The sequence below is a fragment of the Pantherophis guttatus genome, chromosome 2, assembly GCF_059756535.1.
Source record: "Pantherophis guttatus breed Tessera chromosome 2, ASM5975653v1, whole genome shotgun sequence".
NCBI classification, from domain to species: Eukaryota; Metazoa; Chordata; class Lepidosauria; order Squamata; family Colubridae; genus Pantherophis; species Pantherophis guttatus.
In genome coordinates, this window is record NC_142064.1 from 260145461 (window position 1) to 260167821 (window position 22361).

Sequence of the window (22361 nt, forward strand, 5' to 3'; positions counted from 1 at the left end):
ATGTGAGGGAGCTGAGTGGAGTGGCAGCCACAAGGAATGGACTGTACCAGGGGAAGGCGCCTGGATGGTTGGAAAAGAAGGCAAGGGGAATCTATCACATGACTCGGGGACCCTGCAACCGTCATAAATATGAGTCAATAGCCAAGCCACTGAATTTTGATCAAGTAATCATGAGGATGCTGCAATGGTCATAAGTGTGAAACACTCTCATAAAGCACTTTTTAATGTCTATATACATTAAAAATGAGAAATGTTAAAATGCTTATTATTTGACTTCACATATGTCAAATTGGGAGCCACTGATCTAGCCCAACAGACTATCGAAAGGGATGGGGATTACGGCCAGGGTGTCCCAAGGCATGTCAACAAACTCAAGATGGCAGCCAGCTCCGCCTTTTCCCTATATGTAAATAAGGGGTGGGGCTTCCCTCCCTTAGGTCTTTGTTGACTCCCTCTAGGGTTGTTTCTGCCTTACATCTCCCCACTTCTGGGGAATATTTAAAAGAGATTTAGATGTGAATGTCCTCTAAATGAGGTCCCAGCCCTAAACCTGTTTAGTAGTAGTACTGTAGTTGCAGTCATATTCATCCTTCCTTCCTTCCTTCCTTCCTTCCTCCCTCCCTCCCTCCCTCCCTCCCTCCCTCCCTTCCTTCCTTCCTTCCTTCCTTCCTTCGAAAGGTCTTCACCTGGTGCCAAACTGAGGCCACTGTGGGTGCCAATTAAGGGACTCTGGGGAGGTCATTCCATAAACGAGGTGCCACCAACAAAAAGGCAAGATAAAGGAGGGGGCTTGGGACTCTGTATGTCCCCTCAGAGACCCTGTTGGGATTAAAGAAGCCTCCCCAAAAAGCCCTTGAACAAAGGACAAAGGTGTATAAGATGTTCTCCACCCACCAGATCCCCCCACCTCTCCCCATGGGTCCCCCTGTCCTAAGTTGGCCTGAGACTCCTAATGCCTCTTTCTATCCACCTTTTGCCTTAAGAGGCATTTCATTGGTCAAACGTGAAGATTTCCAGTCAGCAAATGATCCTATCCCACATTCTACATATTCCATATTCTACATCTACAAGATAGTCTTCTCTGTCTCCCTTCCACAGAGTGATCCAGGCTGCCTCCTCGGGTTGACTTTTGCCCAGTTTTCCAGCTTTTCCTGATCCGTTTCCTGATTGGATGGCTGGGAAGGGGGCAGTCCAGGCAGTTCTTTCTCTGAAGGATATTCCAATTAAAAGTGACTGAAAAGAGTTTAATTTCTCCTTTATCTCTGAGACAACCCATCAATTGCAGCATTAGTTTTGGGCTTTTATCAAGGGCTTCTTACTGTCTCTTTCAGCCCAAGTTTACTCCCTCTGGTCTCATAAATGTTTCCTTCTTCCTATTAAAAAATAAAAGAATTTCCCCTTTAACAAGCTGGTTGGATCCATAATAATTGTTTGGCAATCTGTACAATGGATGTTTCTTTCTCCCCGGGATTTTTCAAAATCTTTCCCTTTAGCAAGTGGGGTGGGTGGGTGGGGGGAACCGATGGCCTTTTTATAATTTGCAGACTTCAACTCCAAAAACTCCTGAGCCAGCTGGCTCACAAATTCTGGAAGTCAATCAATCAATCAATCAGAATAGAACTGGAAGGGGGCCTTGGAGGTCTTCTAGTCTAGCCCCCTGCTCAAACACTTCTCCTCTTCTCCTCCTGCACATTCTTGTATCCCGGTTGCCGTGGTCTCAGGCCAGCCGCCATGGCCGCCATTCCACCGCTACCGGCGCAGAGGGCAAGCCTCCGGCCCCAGGAACCTGCCCGTTCCTCTCGGCCGTCCGAGGTGTCCCTCTCTATCCCCCTGTCCCTACAGGACAGGGTAGGTCCAAAGACCTACCGGCGGGGGCTTGGCAGACGGGTAGACTTGTGATCAGTCGATCCCAAATGCTGACTGTGAATGGTGGTAGCTTTATGGTAGAAGGCCAGAGAAAGGCAGGATATGCAGTGGTGACAGCATGGGAAGTTGGAGAAGTCAACTCATTACCAGTAAACATTTCTGCCCAACTGGCTGAACTGGTCACTCTAACTAGAGCCTTACAGCTGGCTGTGAGACAAACATTAATAGCAAATATACCTTTGGAGCCTTGCGTGCCCATGGAGCCTTATGGAAGGAAAGAGGATTATTAAATGCAAGAGAATCAACCATTAAATATAGCCCACAAATTTTAAAAGTATTGGAGGCTGCTTGGCAAACAAAACAAGTAGCAGTCTTACATGTCAAGGGACATTCTAAGATTCCCCTTTACACAAAAGGAAATTGGGCTGCAGATGGAGCTGCTAAGGAAGCCTCCCTACCACACTTAGAATGAACAGCCTACCTCATTCCTATTTCTCCCTACCCACTTCTCCACTCCCTTGGACTCCCAAGGGTAGGACATGGGCCACATCAGTTGGAGGCAGGGAGAGGAAGGATGGGTGGTGGAAGGGAGAGGGCAGACCTATTCTACCAAATACACCTCAGAGGATTCATTTATAACAAATACATGCCAGCACACAATGGGGGGTCAAAGGCACTGGTAGACTAAGTGACATGCTGTGTAGTAGACAAGGGTCTCTATTCCGCAGCCTCCCAAGCTGTAGCAGTTTGTCTGATCTATGCCAGAAATAATCCAAAAGTAGCCAGGCGCCCACCCCTTAGGAGTCCAACTTAAAGGCAACTACCCAGGGACAATTTGGGAAATAGACTTCACTGAATTACCTAGAAAGCAAGCTTTTGAGTATGTTGTGGGACTAGCATGGACCTTCACAGGATGGCCTGAGGCTTTTGCTTGCAGGACTAATAGAGAGCATGAAGTAGTAAACGTCCTACTGGAAGAAATCATTCCTGGGTTTGGGCTGCCAAATAGTATATCCTTTGATTGTGACCCATATTTCACAGCTAAGGTTTGTGTGAACAGTTAAAGATCGCTCGGAAGCTTTACTCAGTCTACCACCTGGCAAGTAGTCCTATGGCAGAAAAAGGTAATGATTTAAAAAAAAAAAACAGCTAGCTCACTTATGCCAGGAGGCTCACCTGTCCTCATCGCAAACTTTGCCACTCAGGTTGTTAGGGCTGCACATTGCACCTCAACAGCGAATGGGCTTGAGCCTCTTTTGAGGCCCTTTTTGGGCGACCACATCCCTCCCTAAAGGCAGAGGAGACCTCCATCCCACTGGTGGGCGAACTGACCTTGTACCAATATGTAAGACAACTCGCTGGGGTTATGAGTTTTCTTTCCTGTTATCTGCAGGAAAATCAATACCCTGGACTAGATCATCCAGTACATCCGTTTCAGCCTACAGACTGGGTGCTTGTAAAGACATGGGGATTAACAACCTCCTTGGATCAGAAGTGGAAGGGACCGTTTCAAGTGCTTCTGACCACCCATGTGGCACTAAAAGTGGAAGGCCTGGCATCTTGGATAGATCACTTCCAGAGTGATGAAATACCCACCATCTGATTCTTGGACTGCGCAGCCTGTGACTTCCTCAGTAGAAGAACTGGGAGTTCAGTTATTGTTCTGGAAAGAAAAGCTTAACTACTGTCAGGATGAGACCATATGATTTGTTATGTAACTGTGTTCCTATCACCCACCTATATTATGCCCACTTTACCTGAAAGGAAGATTAGAAACCAGAGGGACCTTGAACAATCCAGAAAGTACCTGAAAAACTATCAACCCCTTTCTTTGTTCGGTGGGCTCTGGACCCTCAATAATGCCAGTTACAGGAGCCTTGGTGGCGCAGTGGAGTAAAGTGCTGTTAAATAGCACTTAGCTGCCAGCTGCCTGCAATTACTGCGAGTTTAAATCTCACCAGGCTCAAGGTTGACTCAGCCTTCCATCCTTCCGAGGTAAGTAAAATAAAGACCCAGATTGTGGGGGCAATAAGGTGACTTTGTATAAAAAAGAACACCGCTTAGGAGGGGCCAAAAGCCCTACTAAGCAGGTATATACAAAAGTATGAAAGCTACTGCTTAAGGCATTGTAAGCCGCCCTGAGTCTCCGGAGAAGGGCGGCATATAAATCGACCTAATAAATGAATGAATGAATGAATGAATGAATGAATGAATGAATGAATGAATGAATGAATGTATCGTATATAGGCAGTGGAGGAAATCCTAGCTAATGAGACTGGGGAGTTTCTTTATTGCTGCAGCAGAAGATCAAGAAGCCATTCGGAGATATATCTAGATATATGGCATCCAAAGGAAGTGTCTGTGCCCTACTTGGACAACAATGCTGTGTGCAGATTCTGGACAAATCGGAGGAATTCCACAGCTGAACTACACACATCACAAAGATAGCTGCAACTCCTCCCCCCACCCCCCATGGACGAATGGAAAGGCTGGTGGCATTGACTGACAGGATGGTTGCCTGATTCCAAATGGTTAAGAACCGGATATTGATGTTGGGTGAATCTTGGAAAATTAAATCGTTTTCAGATTCAAAGGCAGGGGCGGGTGTGTGTGTGTGTGAATGATGGGCTGTCTGCTAAAATGAAGCCAGGTCATGGCACACACTTGGAAGTAAGTCAGGAAGCCTGTAATTGTGGAGTCTGTCTGGCAAAAACAAAGGCTGCTTATCCACAGGAAATATGCATGTGTAAAGCTTGTAACAATTCTGGGTAGTTAGAAAGCTTATACAAGTAACAGTTAGGCAACTTGCAGACTTCAGCTAAAAGTTAGGAATAGAGATGGCCTGCAGCAAATCAAAGGGGTATTAGATAACTCCTGGAGGATTCATTAGCCAAGGCTTAAGAATAGGGACAGCTAGAGATCAATAAAACAAGTTGTAGAATTATTACTAAAATGTTTATTAGATGATATTTCTTACTATCCCGCCTTGTCCCGCCTTCTTCTTTAGTGAAAATGTATAAAGCTTTCTTAATTTTTTGTTATTGACTCTCTTGGCATGTTGGCCAGGAGCCCTTTTCCTTGGGGTACCCCAATAAAAAGCAATCAAAACCTGCATCTCGTGTCTGGCATCCTTCATTGGCTTCAGCACCAGGCTCAGACCCCAATTGGGGACAACAATTAGTTAGGAACAGAATTGTTACCTAAGAGTGTCCATTAGTGTAAGAAAAAGGATGCTACAGCAAGATATACAGAAATATTTTCAGTGATTTTACTAGTTAGAATACAGACTTTAAAAAATTAGATAGGATTTTGCTATACAGTACTTTCCTTTAACACACTAGATGATAAAATTTTAAACTTCCTAGGTTGAAGGTTTTCCTGCAACATAAATATGGGATATCAAAAAGAGATTTAGATGTGAATGTTATGGAAATTAGGTCTCTATAGTTTCCAGGCCCTAAATCTGTTTAATACCATCATAGTAGCCTCAGTCATATTAGTGATTCCTTCCTTCCTTCCTTCCTTCCTTCTACCCTCCCTCCCAACACAGAAAGGTCTTCATCTGGTGCCAAAATGAGGCCACTGTGGGTGCCAACTGAGGGTCTCTGGGGAGGACATTCCATAAATGAGGTGCCATCTCTGAAATGGGAAGATAAAGGAAGGGGCTTGGGAATGTCCATGTCCCCTTGGGGAGCCCATTGTGACTAAGGAAGCCTCCCCCAAAAGCCCTTGAACAAAGGGGCTATAAGATGTTCTCCACCCACCACATCTCCCCCCTCTTAGGTTGGCCTGAGACTCCTAATGGCTCTTTCTATCCATCTTTTGCCTTAAGGGAGCTCATTGGTCAAACTTGAAGATTTCCATCCAGCAAATGATCCCATTCTACATTCTATATATTGCATATTCCACAAGGTAGTCTTTGCCCAATTTTGGAACTTTTCTGATCCACTTCCTGGCTGGGAAAGGGACAGTCCAGGCAGGTCTTCCTTTGCCAGATATTCATTTTAGAAGTTAGGGAACAGATTATAATTTCTACATTCTCCTTTATCTGTGAGACATCCTATCGATTGCAGCATTGGCTTTGGGGTTTTATCAAGGGTTTCTCCCAGTTTCCTCCATGCCAACTTTACTCCATTCCGTTTCTGTCCCATAAATATTTCATTCTTCCCATTTTTAAAAAAAGCATTTTCCCCTTTAACAAGTGGGTGGCTGAATAATAATTGATGGTGAATCAGTCCCATGGAGGATTCTTTCTCCCCAGGATTTTTCAATATCTTTCCCTTTAGTAGGATACTTGGATCAGTAATTGACTGGGGGGGTCTGTCCCAAAAATATTTGCTTCTCCCCAGATTTTAAAAAGCAGCACTTTTTCGTGCGGCTGTTGATAAAAATAGGATCGCCAACATGATCGCCAACGTCCGATGAGGGATATGAAGGAGAAGGAAGAGGAGGAGGAGGGGGAGGAGGAAGGAAGGAAGATGGAAGAAGGAAGAAAAAGAAGGATTATTATTTTGAAAACTCCCCCCCCCCCTTTGACGAGCTGATTGGGCCAATAATAATTGATCGGGGGTCCATCCTGCGAATGTTTGCTTCTCTCCAGTTTGTTGTTTATAAAACACTTTTTTTTCCCTCAGCCAGCGAGACTGAGCACAAGAATAACAACAATTCATTTCGGTTTCCCATCTGGGCAGAGCCCAAAGGCGGTCACCTGATTTGGAGGAAAAGAAACGAAACTTAACTTTCTCTTTCTTTGTCCTGGTGGAGGAGGAGGCGATGGCGGCCGAAGCGTCCTTGCCTGTTTTGCTGGAAGACGCCACCTGCTCCATCTGCCTGGACTATTTCCAGGACCCCGTGCTCATCCCGGAGTGCGGCCACAACTTCTGCCGGGGCTGCCTGACCCGCAGTTGGGGAACGTCGGAATCGGAGGCTTCCTGCCCCCAGTGCAGACAGACCTTCGCGCCCCGCAGCCTCCTCTCCAACTGGCAGCTGGCGCGGGTGCTGGAAGGGGCCAGCCTATGCAGCAGCCATCCGGGTGAGGAAGGAGGGAGTCTCTGCCAGAAGCACCGGGAGCCCCTCAAGCTCTTCTGTAAGGACCACGAGACCCTCATCTGCTTGGTCTGCTACCTATCCAAAGAGCACAGGGGCCACTCGGTGATCCCTACGGAGGAGGCTTTCCCGGAATACCAGGTAGGAATCAGCCAGGAGGAATCGCTGCGGAGGGGCATCCAGATCCTTGGTCTTCCTGGCAATCCTTGGACCAATTTACTTTTTCTGTTGTCCACAAACTGGGTTTAGCCTGGCGCAGATGCAAATTAGAACCAGACTGGAGAGGCGGCTCACGGGACTTTTAATGACGTACTTCAACAAAAGGGTCTCAACAGCTAAAGGAGCCAAGACCCCTGAACGATGTAAACATTCAAAATATAGGGTTAAGATTAAGGTTCCTTGACAGGAGTTTCTTTTGATTTCTTGTCCTGGCCTACTTTACTCACATTCTTCATACATTGCGTATTTGTGCTAATTAGCTTTCTTATCAAAAGAGCTGTGTGTTTTATTATTATAATAAGAAGTTTCCAAAGTTGATGTCTATGTGTCCCCCCCATTGGTTCCTGGTGTTATTACACTCCTCTGCAACTTTCTGCCTCGGCCATTCCTTTAACAAACTTCCCTAATTCCAACCTGAGACCTTCACCTCCTGCTTTATCCTTTGTGGCTGCAATTTTTTTGAAGACAGATTTACCATAGTCTTTGAATTACAACCATTCATTTAGTGACTTTCTCACAAGCAAAGTCAATTGGGAAGCCAGAATCACTTCACAACTGTGTTACTAAAAGTGAACAACTGCAGTGATTCACTTAACAACTGCAGCAAGACCTTGGAAATTTGAAAACAGAACAAAATTTAAAAAAAGAAGGAATAAAAATTGACTGGTGGCCATATTTGCAAATTAGGACAAAATATAAAAAAGACAGGGAACAATATGGTATACACAGAGAACAATTGGAATTGGATAAGATATTTTTAGGACCAAGAGAAAAAATGATCACAAAAATATATAATTTTCTGTTAAAATTTAAAATGGAAGAAGAAACCGTGAAGGAAACAATGATTAGCTGGGCAACAAATTTTGGCTATAACATTCATTTGGCTCAATGGGATAAATTATGGGAGAGAAACTATAAACTAACAATGTCAGCTGCTTACAAGGAGAATCTTTATAAGATGTTTTACCGATGGCACCTGCCACAAGCGAAATTGGTAAGGATGTTCTCAAAACAGGTCCCCGGATTGTTGGAGGTATGGCCATAGCCGAGGGACCTTCTACCATATGTGGTGGACCTGCCCTAAGATTAGGAAATTTTGGTGGAAGATAAAAAAATGCCTGGAAGAGATAACTGGGTGGAAGATAGAAAGAAAACTGGAACTATTCCTCCTTGGTATTTAAGAAGGGAAAATGGAAAAAAAATTACAATATATCACATTACACATACTAACTGCGTGTAGACTTGCCATAACACAAAATTGGAAACAACCGGATATCCCCTCCAGACCAATTTATAATTTAAAAAAATTATGACTGCGCAGAAATGGACAGATTATCTATGGAAATTAAGAAAAGGGGAGACCCGAAGGACTATTTAATTTGGAATAGATGGTATTCCTGGCTGGAGAGTAAATCTAAAATATAAGCGATATTTTGTTACGAAACCGAATTGTGAATAGAAGATATTGTAACTTAGATAAGGATGTAAGTTAAGACAGATAGAAGTAGAATTTGTGTATGGCAGTTAATTAGGATAGAGATGCCGATATAGAAAAGCTGTTACTAGTGCTTAGGTTTTGATGTGTTTCTTTTTGTTTGTTTGTTTTTGCTGTGTGTTATAGTTTTTTATTTTTTATTCTTTTCTATTTTTTGTACTGTATATTTTAATCTTTGAAAATTTAATAAATATTATTTTTTTTAAAAAACAACTGCAGCAAGAACATCACTTAACTGTCTTGCTTAGCAAGGGAAATTGCCTGTAGGGCAAAATAGGCTCCCTTTGCCAGCTCCCTTTCCACATTTGCTCTAGAATGAAATTGTCATTCCTCCAAAGTCTTGAGTACAGACCCCGAAAAACACTCCTGCTGGATCAGGCCAAACGTTCATTTCTCAGTGATGCTTCTGGATGACTGCAACCAGGAGACTCAGGCAGCTCACTTTAATACCATTACAGGTAGTCCTCGACTTAGAACCGTTTGTTTAGTGACTGTTCAAAGTTACGACGACAATAAAAAAAGTGACATGATGTTTTTCACCCTTATGATCATTGCAGCATTCTGTGGTCACATGATCAAAATTTGGACGCTTGCCAACTGCCATGAATTTATGACGATTGCATATATCTTCTAACTGGGTCTTCCCTCCGATGTAATTCTTTACGGAAAAGAAACTCAAAACTTGTATTTTTCAGATCAAGGTGGAGGATTGCCTGAAGGCTCAGAAGGAGGAGAAAGAAAAAATAGCTACATACAAAGGAGACACAGAGCAAACAGTGCAGGAGATGCTTGTAAGTATTGATCCAAGGGTGAAGAGCTTCTGAGCTACTAGGAAGGAAAACACCGTCTGCCATCTTTGATAATAGGCACCCTGTGTTTTAGTACAAATTCTGACTTAAATGAAATTCAAGTTTATTTATTTATTTATTTATTTATTTATTTATTTATTTATTTATTTATTTATTTATTTATTTATTTATTATTGTGATTTATATGCCGCCATTCTCTCGAAGGACTCAGGGCGGCTTACATACAGCAATCAACAATACAAATCACAGTGTTAATTCAAATTAAAATTAAAACCCCCATTAAAAACAATTTAAAATTATAGCATTGTACAACCCCACGATCAGATTATTGTTGGAACAGCCATGCCTTCAGTTCGCGGGGAAAGGAGAGGGGGTCGGGGGCTATCCTGAGCTCGGTGGGCAGTCCATTCCAGAGGGTCGGCGCTCCAACAGAGAAAGCTCTCCCCCTGGGGGCCGCTAGCCGACATTGTTTGGCCGACGGCACCCTGAGGAGGCCTGCTCTGTGGGAGCGCATGGGACGGTGGGAGGAAGGCAGAAGATGGTCCCGTAAGTACCCCGGGCCTAAGCCATGTAGGGCTTTATAGGTAAGCACCAGCACCTTGAAACGGACCCGGAGAGCAACCGGCAGCCAGTGCAGCTCACGCAGGTAAGGTGTAACACAGGAGTAACAAGGAGCCCCCGTAATTGCCTGCGTGGCCGCATTCTGGACTAGCTGGAGCCTCCGGATGCATCCCAAGGGCAGCCCCATGTAGAGGGCGTTACAGTAGTCCAACCGAGAAGTAACAAGGGCATGAGTGACCGTGGCGAGGGCATCTCGGTCTAGGAAAGGGCACAACTGGCGCACAAGATGTACTTGTGTGAAAGCCCCCCTGGTTACGGCCGTCAGATGATCATCCAGGGACAGCCGAGAATCCAGGAGGACACCCAGATTGCGAACCCTGTTGGAGGGGGTAAAAATCTCCCTCCGATCACTAAAGATGGTACCTCTAGATCCCGAGATGCCGGCATCCTCAGCCACTCAGTCTTGGAAGGGTTGAGTCTGAGCCTTTTCCTTCCCATCCAAGCCCGCACTGTCTCCAGGCAACAAGACATCACGGAAAGGGCATCCCCAGGGTGGCCTGGGGTGGAGATATAAAGCTGGGTATCATCCGCATATTGGTGATACCTCACCCCAAAACCACAAATGATCTTATCCAGCAGCTTCATATAGATGTTAAAAAGCAGGGGGGAGAGAACTGATCCCTGAGGCACCCCACAAGTGAGGGGCCTCTGGGAGGATCTGTGACCCCCCCGCCGATACAAACTGCGAGCAACCCAAGAGGTAGGAGGAGAACCACTACAACACAGTGCCTCCTATCCCCAACCCCCTGAGTCGCTGCAGTAGGATACCATGGTCGATGGTATCAAAAGCCGCTGAGAGGTCAAGAAGGACCAGGATGGAGGAACAACCCCATCACGGGCCCACCAGAGATCATTCACTAGGATGACCAATGCCGTTTCCATGCTGTGACTGCGCCTGAAACCAGATTGGTAAGGGTCCAGGTAGTCTGTTTCCTCCAGGAAATGAGAGAATTGCTGTGCCACCATGGTCTCAACAACCTTCACTAAAAAGCGGAGGTTGCAGACTAGACAATAGTTGTTAAGGGAGTCCGGGTCCAGGTTGGGCTTCTTAAGGAGGGGTTGAACCACCGCCTCTTTGAGTGCAGCGGGGATGAATCCCTCCCTCAGCGAGGCGATAACAACAGCCTTGATCCAGTCTCCGGTCACCTCTCTGGCTACAGAAACAAGCCTGGAGGGACTCGGGTCCAATGCCCATGTGGAGGTCCCCAGCCGACCCATAATCCTGTCCACTTCATCCAACGAAACAGGCTCAAACTCAACCGAGGACTAGGCCCGGTCTCCTCAGTGGACTCTGCTCAGTCAGAGTCCAACCCGGTCCGGATCTGAGCGATTTTATCTTCCAGAAACTGTGCAAAATCCTCAGCTCAGCCCTGAAAGGGGTCCTCCCTCGCTCCAAGGTTAAGGGAGCGATTTGATCCCAGGCCGCCACTAGGGCCTCAGAGGAATCGTGGGTTAAGGAGGCGGGAAATGATCCAAGCTCCATCAGGAACCTTTCGGGTTCCATCAGGCGCCTGGGGCGGAACCATCTCACTGGTTAAAGTTAAAGACGGTGTTAGGGCACAGAACTTGGTCTTAACCTGGGGACTAAGATGTCACCATTGGCTGAATGAGTCACAGTTGGGTTAAGTGCCCCTATCCCATGAGCTTTGTTTAATACAGTGGGTTTGTTTTGTTTAATAAATTAATGCAAACCATATTTCATCCTATTGAAAAAATTGTGAACACAAACATTTTTCTGTCTCCTTTTTTGGAATCCCGGATTGCTAAGAAATTTTTCATGAGAGGTCATTAAACTAGAGCCTTTAAAAAAAAAAACCCTTTCCCCCTACGCTTTTTATTATCAAATGGGTTTTTTGTTTGCTTCGGATATTCTCCCACCTCACTTCTGGATTCTTCAAGGAATCTGTTTAATTATTATAACAATTAAAATAAAAGAAAAATAATTAAGTAAAACAATTAAAAATAAAATTATGACTTTTGCTTTTTCTCTTTCTTATTCTAGGACCTCATCAAAGAAGTGAAGAAAAATGTAGTGGCTGAATTCAGAGAGCTACATCTCTGGTTAGAAGCACAGGAGAAGCTTCTATTGACTAAAATGGAAGAAACGGAGAAGGATATTATGGCAAGAAAGGAGAAGGGTTTGGCCAAGCACATGGAGGAACTGGGCTCCCTTGACCATCTCATCCAGGAGATAGAAGAGAAGCTTCAGCAGCCAGCCAGCAAACTCTTACAGGTCAGTCAGGAAGTTGAGATCATAGAATCCTAGGGCTGGAAGGGACCTTGGAGGTCTTCTGGTCCAATCTTCTACCCAAGGCAGGAGACCTCATAACCATCCCCCAAAAATGGTTGTCCAAACTCTTATTGGAATCCTTCAGTGATGGAGCACCAAAACTCAGGGAGGCAGGCTGTTCCACTGATAAATATTTCTCACTGTCAGGAAATTCTTCCTTATTTTAGCTTGACCAAGTTCAAAATCTTTTTTTCAACTCCTCATTTAGTAAACTTTTTGACTCTTTCTATGGAAAGGAAACTGGAAGGTATGAAGACTACAGGTAGTCCTTGACATATGAGCACACTTGGGCTTGAGATTTCTGTTGCTGAGGGAAACAATTGTTAAGTGAATTTTGCCCCATTTTATGACTTTTCTTGCCGCTGTTGTTAAGTGAATCTCTGCAGTGGTTAAGTTAGTAACACGGTTGTTAAATGAATCCGGCTTCTGCATTGACTTTGCTTGTCAGAAGGTCACTAATGGTGATCACATGACCCCAGGACGCTGCAACCGTCATAAATATGAATCGGTTGCCCAGTGGCTGAATTTTGATCATGTGACCATGGGGATGCTGCAAGAGTCTTTCTTTTTTTAAAAAAGTTTATTTATAACACAGTAAAACAATACAAGACATACAACACTTATATACAAGACTCTTTTTACAGCTTTTTCATAGTGGTCCTTCCTTATTATTTACTATTTCCACAAATTTTACTTCATCTCATTCCAAATTACTATCTGTCCCCATCATTTCATTTACAATATATTTCTCTTTTTCATTTCAATCACTAAATTGTATTTTACCAATTTTCCCCATTATTTTTGGACATTTCTTGATCTCCCCCTTATTTTTCTTCTTCATTTTTCCTTTCCTCCAACCACTCATACCATCTATACCAAATTTTATAGTATTCTGTATCCTCTTTTTCTGCAAGAGCCTTAAGTGTGAAAAATGATCATAAATAATTTTTTTCAGTGCTGTGGTAACTTTGAACGGTCACTAAATGAACTGTTTAGTCAAGGACTGCCTGTAATGGCTAATATTAGGGATACATAATGTAATTCAGAAAAAGCAGGAATTCAAAGTTCTGGTCAATTGTCTATATATATTCTTCACGATTTTAGGAATGTCTGCTTGGGGTTCCTATCCCCTATTGGGGGATGTGGTGGTGGGTGTTCTTTGTAGGGTCTTCCCCTCCCTTAAATCTCCAGGCCAAGGAGAAACCCAACACTGATCACCTTCTCCAAAGTATTAAAACCACCTGGATTTTCCAAAGTGCCTTCATTCTGGAAGCATAAATGCAGGGGATTTTTTTATCCTATTGATTCACTATTTTGTTTTTCAAATAGTCTTTTTTTTTTGCTATCATGTTTTATATATAAATATATATTTTCTGTAATTGTGTTGGATTCAATCTGGGTCTAATGTTTCTTAGACAAGAAAGTAAAAACAATACCACTCTAAAAAAAAGGGGGGGGGGGAAAGAGCAATGGATTTTTTAAAAAAAATGGAAGTATTTTGTATGTCTGTTAGTGTCTGGTTGTCCAGACGTTTCACTCATGTATTTTGTGACTGTAAGAATTTAATTTTCTGCCTAGGAAATGGCTCCTTTCAGTGCTTCCTCTCTTTATTTTTTAGGACATTGGAAGCATCTTGAAGAAGTAAGTAAATCCACCTTTTCTTTACAGACTCAGAGATCAGCAGCTCTGCCAGCAGTTTTCCTATTTTGGAAAGGTTTTTTCTTTATTTCACAGTATTTTATTGTAAAGACAACGTACTGTATTTCAGGGCTTTTTAGACCTTTCCAAACAACCTCAACAGACAACCTCAACACAATATAATTAGCAATATTTAATCCCCCCAGCCCCTCCCCCCCACAGCCCTCCTCCTTCCTGGGCAGCACATCACAGGTGGCAGCAGCCAGCCAGGCATGCCGCCCCCCCAGCCCCTCCCCCCCATCCGCGGCAGCCCACCTGTAACTTACCAAAAGCTAGGAAGGCAACAGCAATCAAGTGGGCGAGGAGCGGAGCAGCTGGGCCTGGGTCGAGTGGTTTGGGCAAGCAGCGACCGATAGCAAGCAAAGAGAGCAATAAGAGAGCATCCAAGAGTTCAGCCTCACACGCGTGGTAAGAGGAGCTGCCCAGTGGCATGCGTGCCCCGGGAAACAAACTTTCAGTTTCTGATGCACACATGTGCACTGGCCAGCTAGTCTGATGATCTGAGCTTTGGGTTGTGAACCCGGAAGAGGAATGACCGATGCCGCGCGTGCCAGGTGACATGGCTCCACATGCCACCTGTGGCACGCGTGCCATAGGTTTGCCATCACGGACTTACATATCACGTCTGATTTAAAAAGAGTTACAGTTGCAGGGGGGAGCCCAACTCCAGCACTCTCTGCCACCCCCTTTGCCTCTTAGCGCCCCCCGATGCCCCCCTTGCCTCTTAGCACCCCGTAAATCATCCCGCCCACTTTGGGAACCACTAGTTTAATCCATCAAGATCAGTTTGAATGTTATATCCATCTGCTAATTGTTTACCTACCTCACCCATATTAGTCATCAGTCATTTGGTCAGATACAATCCTGTCAGTGTATAAGAAATTATGAGCTGGAATAGCAATAACAACAAGACAGCTAATGGGAACTGTTTGGTGACTAACAAACAGGATCTATTGTGAGCCATGGGAGATGGCTCGGAGCCTGGGCGGGGCTTAGCTTGACTGATCTGTATATATATAAGAGTTACTTTGTCCTTGCAATATAGCTTCTGTGTTTCTGAGTTCTGGTTATTCTGGTCCTGGCTTCTACTGCATGGGTATTGTATACATGCATCATGCTCTATATTATTGTATATAAAGAAGTTTCTTCTATAAATGAATCCTGCTGAATTATTTACTTGTGTGCTGGTTGGATTGCTGCAAACTCTGACAAATCCATTGTTTTGGCCAAGAGATTCACAAGAATTTTGAAGAGTAGGGAGCCCAAAACTGGAACTTAGTTGCCTCTACTAGATCTCTTGTTTAACTTGATGAAGGTAGATGAGTGCAGTTCTGGGTCAGGATCCACTGAGTCGCACATGGTGCCCATATTTGAATAGCTAGCCAGAGAATTGACTGAAGCCTGGGAAACAGGGCCCTTGTCAGTCAACAGGAATACTGATTTACCACCAGTTTACCAGGTACTTAGGATCTGAGGACAGGGCAACACAAGAAAATGACAATCAATGACTTAATAGCTGTCCATCAACACCCCACTTAACAACTAAAAGCCATACACAACCAGGCACCACATAAATACAAGGCATGGAACAGCCCAATGCACACATTCTGGAGAGAGTGTTCCAATATTTGACGATCTGTCACAGAGATAAGGGGGTCAATCTGTTTTGCAAAGCACCTGAAGGCCAGGCAAGGAATAATGGATGGAAACTGATCAAGGAGAGATTCAACTTAGAAATAAGGAGAAATTTTCTGACTGAGGACAATCAACCAATGAAACAGCTTCCCTCCAGAAGTAGTGGGAGCTTGATCACTGGAAGTTTTCAAGAAGAGGCCGGACTGCCACCTGTCAGAAACAATGTGGGGTCTCCTGCTTGGGTGGTTGGGGGGGATGCTGGACTAGATGACCTACAAGGTCTCTTCCAACTCTGTTGTTCTGTTATTTTGTCTTGCCAGGTACCAGGCTAAGGAAACATATGAGAATCCAGTGGATTTACTTCTAGAGCCAAAGAGGACAATCTGGGATTACAGTGATATGACTGAGCTTCTGAAAAGTGCCATGAAAAAACTGAGAGGTAAAAAACAGCCACCAAGGTTTTACACTGGATGACATTTTGAGCATCCAAGAGAGATTCTGGGTCAATGTCACATGGATCAAAGAGGAATCGATTTCAGGATCAGTGTCTCAGTTAGGATTGTAAATGGAGACTACCTGTAGTCTTCGTAGCCCAAATCAGTGGTGGGTTCCTACCGGTTCGCTCTGGATCTTGCGAACTGGTAGTAGCGGTGGCAGGAGGCTCCGCCCACCCACCTGGACATCATCACAGACACTCTGCGCACGCACGCACATTGTGAACCGGTAGCGAAGGTAAGTGGAGGCCACCCCTGGCCCAAATCCATATGCCCTGATCACTGGGGAAGCAGAATAAGTTTCCACTAAGTATAATGGAATACATACAGGTAGTTCTTGACTTATGACCTCAGTTGAACTGAAAATTTCTGTTGCTAAGCAAGGCAGTTGTTAAGTGAGCAGTGCCCCATTTTACGAACATTTTTGCCACAGTTATTCAGAAAATCACGGCAGTTAAGTGAATCGTGGTTGATAAATGAATCTGGATTCATGCATTGACTTTGCGTGTCAGAAGCTCCCCAGGAAGGTTGAAGAGGACAATCCCAGAATCATGGGATGCTGCAACCATCGTAAATACAAGCTGGTTCCCAAGTGCCCAAATTTTGATCACGGGACTGGGGAGGATGCAACAGTCATAAGTGTGAGAACCGATCATAAAGCTCCTTTGTCAGTGCTGCTATAACGTCACTAAAAAAATAGTTGTAACTTGAGGACTACCTGTATATGGAATTTATTTATTTATTTTTATTATTTATTAGTCCAATTTATATGCCGCCCTTCTCCGTAGACTCAGGGCGGCTTACAATGCATTATAGCAATAGCCTGCATTCTTTTTTGTATATACCTGCTTATTAGGGCTTTGCCCCCCCCACCCCCGCGGTGTTGTTCTATACAAAGTTGGCTTATTGCCCCCACAATCCGGGTCCTCAATTTACCTCCCTCGAAAGGATGGAAGGCTGAGTCAACCTTCAGCCTGGTGAGATTCGAACTTGCACTAATTGTAGGCAGCTGGCAGCTAAGTGCTAGCACTTAATAGCACTTTAGTCCGCTGCACCACTGAGGTGCATATATAGTAGAATATATTTATACCTGATGGAATATATATAGCCACCAATGACATTCTGGCTTGTAGCTTTCCCTATTCCTTATTTCCTGATCTGAGGCCAAAGAAAACAAATCAGGGAATCTGAGGGAGGCCCTTCTGTTGCTCCAATTCCAGGGATGAGATGCTGAATTCCTCCCTTTTCTTCCCCAGATACTCTGGAAAGTGGACTTCAAGTACAGGAAGGTAAATATGAGTTATAGGAATTGGATTTCCGTGCTATTTTGAGCTCTGATGCCAGTAATGTGAAGAGAAACATAATAGATCAAAAAGAAAAATATAGGATTAATTACTATATAAGACTATGATGATCCAGTAAACTTTAATGATTATATGATTTATGAACTATTACTTGCCATTTATATGTACAATATTAGCTAATGCAATGGAGAAAAATTCCTTGTATGTCTGATCACATTTGGCCAAATCAAGCGGTTGTTCTGTTCTGTTCTGTTCTGTTCTGTTCTGTTCTACTCCTCTACTCCTGCTCTGCTCTGTTCCGTTCTATACATACCATATTTTTTGGAATGTAAGACGAACCTTTCCCCCCCCCCTAAAAGAGGCTGAAAATTTGGGTGCATCTTATACTCCGTATGTAGCTTTTTGGAAGCTTTTTTCAGCCCCACCGAGGCACTAATGAAGCACTAGCAAGCAATCTTCCCAGCTTTGCCTGCTCCCTCAACTCCCTGAGTGAAGCAGTCTCCCTGCTTTGCTCCGACTCTCAGCTGTTCTTTAGAAGCTTTTTTCAGCCCTAACCAGGTACCAGCCGAGTGAAGCTTTGCCTGCTTTTCTCATTGCTGCTTCCTCTCAGCTGTGCCTTAGAAGCTGTTTTTTATCCCCAAGCAGGGGATAAAAAACCAGCAAACTAATGTGCTGAAGCTGACCAGACTAAGGACGATAGCCAGATGAATACCTAGTAGGCAGATTTTTTTCCCTATTTTCCTCCCCAAAAACTAAGCTGTGTCTTATACTCTGGTGCGTCTTATACTCTGAAAAATACGGTAATCTAAAAAACTGAAGCCAATCTTGGTGTAGAATGAAATACCTGGACAAATGGGAAAATATGACCTGGGAGTGAAAGGAATCTTGAATTCCTACCAAGCTAATAACATCCTCTTGATTTTACTGCCTGACTATAAGTTGGTGAGAGACCAGGTCTTTGGGAGCAGAAATTAGGTCCTTTGGGTCAAAGCAAATAGCAAAGTTGGAGCATCTGGGTTGCCTCCACTCTGTGGGCCATCAGACTGGTGAAAGCAGAGGTTTCCTGTATAAGATCATCCCCTTTTGTACATCCCTGTGATACCCTGATGCTCGTAGAGAAAAAGATGGAGCTTCCTCCCATCCCATCATGTGTCCTAAGTTACCTCTGGGGGATCCTTCTGACTTTTCCCAGTTCAGAATTGAAACATGGCAGCCTCCGGCTCTGCCTGAACTTCTGGAAGAGGTGGAGTGCTATGAAGTGTTTGAAGGACTTGGCCATTGTGAGACTTGTGGACTTCAGTTCCCAGAATTCCCGATCCAGGATGGTGAAGCTGGACGGTAATCAGCAGAGTGGCAGCCACATGGGAGACTAGAGACTAGGGGAATTGACCAGTGGAGCCAAGAGACGAAGAGCTGAGGGGAGGAGCCAAAAGCTGTACAGGTAGTCAACGTATCCTGAAGGTGTGCAGCTTAGTGGCAGCTGGAGGGGAGGCAGATGGACTGGAAGATGGCGAAGGCAACCTAAGTGAATGGAAGGAGAAGGCCAGAGGAGCGCTGAACAGGCCGGCAGTTAACAGAGGATGGGACTAAGAGTGTGGGAGAGCCCGAGTGCTTGGAGAAAAGGGAGCAGAGGGACCTGGACAATAGCAGCCCCATCAGCCATTGGAATTCTGTTAGTTAAAGTCTGCAAGTCTTACAGTTGCCAAAGTTGGAGGACTCTTGACCAGGCAATGCTTAGGTGTTGTTTAAAAGAACAATGAGTCTTCCAGTCCTGGGGGGGGGAGGTGTTTGGAAGCTGAACTCCATTCACACAAGAGGGTTAAACACTTGAGAGTTGAAGACACAAACCAGGCCTGCAGCTGAAGCTCTTGTTTTTTTCCTTCCTTCTCTTCCCCCTTACAGAGAATGTAACTCTGGATCCAGACACAGCCAGTAACCACCTTGAAGTCTCTCAAGATCGGAAAAGTGTCAAAGTAGTTAAAGGAAAATATGCTTTTGTCCGTGGCTGTCAGAAGTTCTCCACAGGGAGACATTTCTGGGAAGTTATTGTTGGAGATAGAGAAGGATGGGGTGTAGGGGTTGCCAGCAAACCACTGAATGTAACAAAGGTTGATAAGCAGACCATGTTCTGCACGTTTTGGAAAGGCCTAGGGAAATACACAGCCATATCTCCATCAAAACGCTCTGACCTGGTCCTGACTGAGGAGCCCACGAGGATCCGCATCTCTCTCAACTGCGAAGGGGGACAAGTGAGCTTTTTTGATGCCAGCACAGCAACTCTGCTCCATAAATTCTCTGATGCTTCCTTGGTTGGAGAGACCCTTCTGCCCGATTTCTGTTTGTTTGAAGGCGCCTGCATGACACTCCCCTAAAAGAAGAGATAACCATAAACAAAAATTTGGAAAAATCCCTATTTGCCAAGCAGGGATCTCTGAAAGCCTTTAGAGCAGAGATTCCTTAGCTTTTTGCTACTTCAGCTTCCTTTATTGTTCTATGCCACCCTGGTCAGTCAATCAGTCCTTATAAAGGAATAACCTGATCATCGTTTCTATTTGTCTGGATAAAAAAAAAAATGAGGTGTCCTAGGATCTTTATCGGCTTTAGCATCATGTGTTCAGGTGTATCAGTATTAAAGATACCTTATAGATAAGCCTGTCAATCATGATTTTATATGTCTGTCACAGCTCTTCATCCCATTTATGGATCATGCTTGTTTGTTTCATGTTAGTTGCAATCAATGATTGTGTAGGTGTCCATAACTCTGTATATTCTATAATCATCCCCTTCTTTTTTTCTTTCCTTCCCCCTTTTTTCCTCCCGTTTCCTTTTAACACATAATTGTCATAATCCAAGGAACCCTAGCAGGGCTTCAGCAAATATTACACTCGATATAAGCTTTATAGCCTCACAGGTATAGGAGGAGGAAGATGTGTTGGATATGTTTGCCACCTTGAGTTATTTGTAAAAATAATAAAGGCGAGATAAAAATAAATAAGGGGAGTGAAACTTAACTGATATGGTGACTTTGAATGCTGACAGCAGATCTCTGGAACCCCTCAAAGCATCTAAAGAACTGAAGATTGACAAGCTGCTGTTGGCAAAGGAGCAAATGAGGAATCCTAATGAAGATACCTAATACAGGTACTCCTGGACTTACAATTGAGCCCCAAATTTCTGCTCCCAAGTGAGTCAGCTGTTAAGTGAGCTTTGCCCCATTTTAACTCTCACGGGGGAAGAAGGGAATGAAAAGGAGGAGGTTTTGGCAGGAAAAAGGAGGGGAGCAGTGGATAGAGAGAGAGGGCGAGAGGGATAGGTGGGTCTCTTTGGGGGCAAACCTGAGGGAGAAGGGAGAGAAGGGAAGTGGGGCCTCCTGGCTCACTCGGCCTCCACCCCACCAAGTGAGGGGGGGAAGCGACACAGGAGGACGGGTTGAGGAAAGGGAGAGAAAGGAGTGGGGGGAAAAGAAGGGAAAAGTGTGTGAGGAAAGGTTGAGAAAGGAGGAGGAGGAAGGAGAAAGAGAGAAAGGGAGGCAGGCAGGGGAATCACGGGAGGAGCAGAGGCAGTGGCAGGAGAGACCAGCAAGCAGGAGGGGGTGGGGGAGAGAGGAGAGAGAGGGAGAACTGGCTGAATAGCCATCTGACCCCCACCCAACCATGTGAGGGAGCTGAGTGGAGTGGCAGCCACAAGGAATGGACTGTACCAGGGGAAGGCGCCTGGATGGTTGGAAAAGAAGGCAAGGGGAATCTATCACATGACTCGGGGACCCTGCAACCGTCATAAATATGAGTCAATAGCCAAGCGACTGAATTTTGATCAAGTAATCATGAGGATGCTGCAATGGTCATAAGTGTGAAACACTCTCATAAAGCACTTTTTAATGTCTATATACATTAAAAATGAGAAATGTTAAAATGCTTATTATTTGACTTTGCATATGTCAAATTGGGAGCCACTGATCTAGCCCAACAGACTATCGAAAGGGATGGGGATTACGGCCAGGGTGTCCCAAGGCATTTCAACAAACTCAAGATGGCAGCCAGCTCTGCCTTTTCCCTATATGTAAATAAGGGGTGGGGCTTCCCTCCCTTAGGTCTTTGTTGACTCCCTCTAGGGTTGTTTCTGCGTTGCATCTCCCCACTTCTGGGGAATATTTAAAAGAGATTTAGATGTGAATGTCCTCTAAATTAGGTCTCAACCCTAAACCTGTTTAGTAGTAGTACTGTAGTTGCAGTCATATTTTTTTATTTATTTATTTATTTATTTTTGTGATTTATATGCCGCCATATATAAATGAGATGGAAGTCAGATCCAGTGGGATCTAGTGGTTAAGGCGCCAGGCTAGGAAGAGGAAGACTGAGTTCAAGTCCTGCCTTAGCCATGAAAGCCAGCTGGGTGACTTTGAGCCAGTCCTTCTCTCTCAGTCCAACCACCTCACAGGATTGTGGGGAAAATAGGAGGAGGAAGATGCGTTGGATATGTCTGCCACTTTGAGTTATTAGTAGAAAGAATAAAGGCCGGATACACAATAAATACATACCGTAGGTGTTAGGTAGGTAGATATTTAGATAGATAGATAGATAGATAGATAGATAGATAGATAGATAGATAGATTGATAGATAGGAAGGAAGGAAGGAAGGAAGGAAGGAAGGAAGGGAGGGCCAGTGGAGTCGGGGTTCTCCTCGCCCTCTTGATATGGCTGCTGGTCCACACTGGTTCCTCACTCAGGCACCTCTACTGGCCTGGATCATGTAGTATGGTGGTCAGTCTCTCAGCAGGCAGGTCAAGTGATGAGATGGTATTCATGTGGCTGGTAGCCCCCCCTTCCCCTCCCTCCCTCCCCCCTCCCTCCCCCTCCCCTCTCTTGAATTGCCTGCTGGCATCTC

At 44.6% G+C, this 22361-nt stretch overlaps 1 protein-coding gene across 1 annotated transcript; it reads left to right on the top strand.

The window, feature by feature from the left end:
* Positions 1-4422: 4422 nt before the first annotated feature.
* LOC148115668 (E3 ubiquitin-protein ligase TRIM39-like) lies at positions 4423-21389 on the top strand. The gene is made up of 7 exons (XM_087888172.1): positions 4423-7053; positions 9322-9417; positions 12059-12289; positions 13965-13987; positions 16000-16118; positions 17430-17462; positions 19380-21389. The coding sequence occupies exons 1-7, from the start codon at positions 6640-6642 to the stop codon at positions 19847-19849; spliced, it is 1386 nt and encodes a 461-aa protein (XP_087744298.1). The 5' UTR covers positions 4423-6639; the 3' UTR covers positions 19850-21389.
* The last annotated feature ends 972 nt before the right edge of the window (positions 21390-22361 follow it).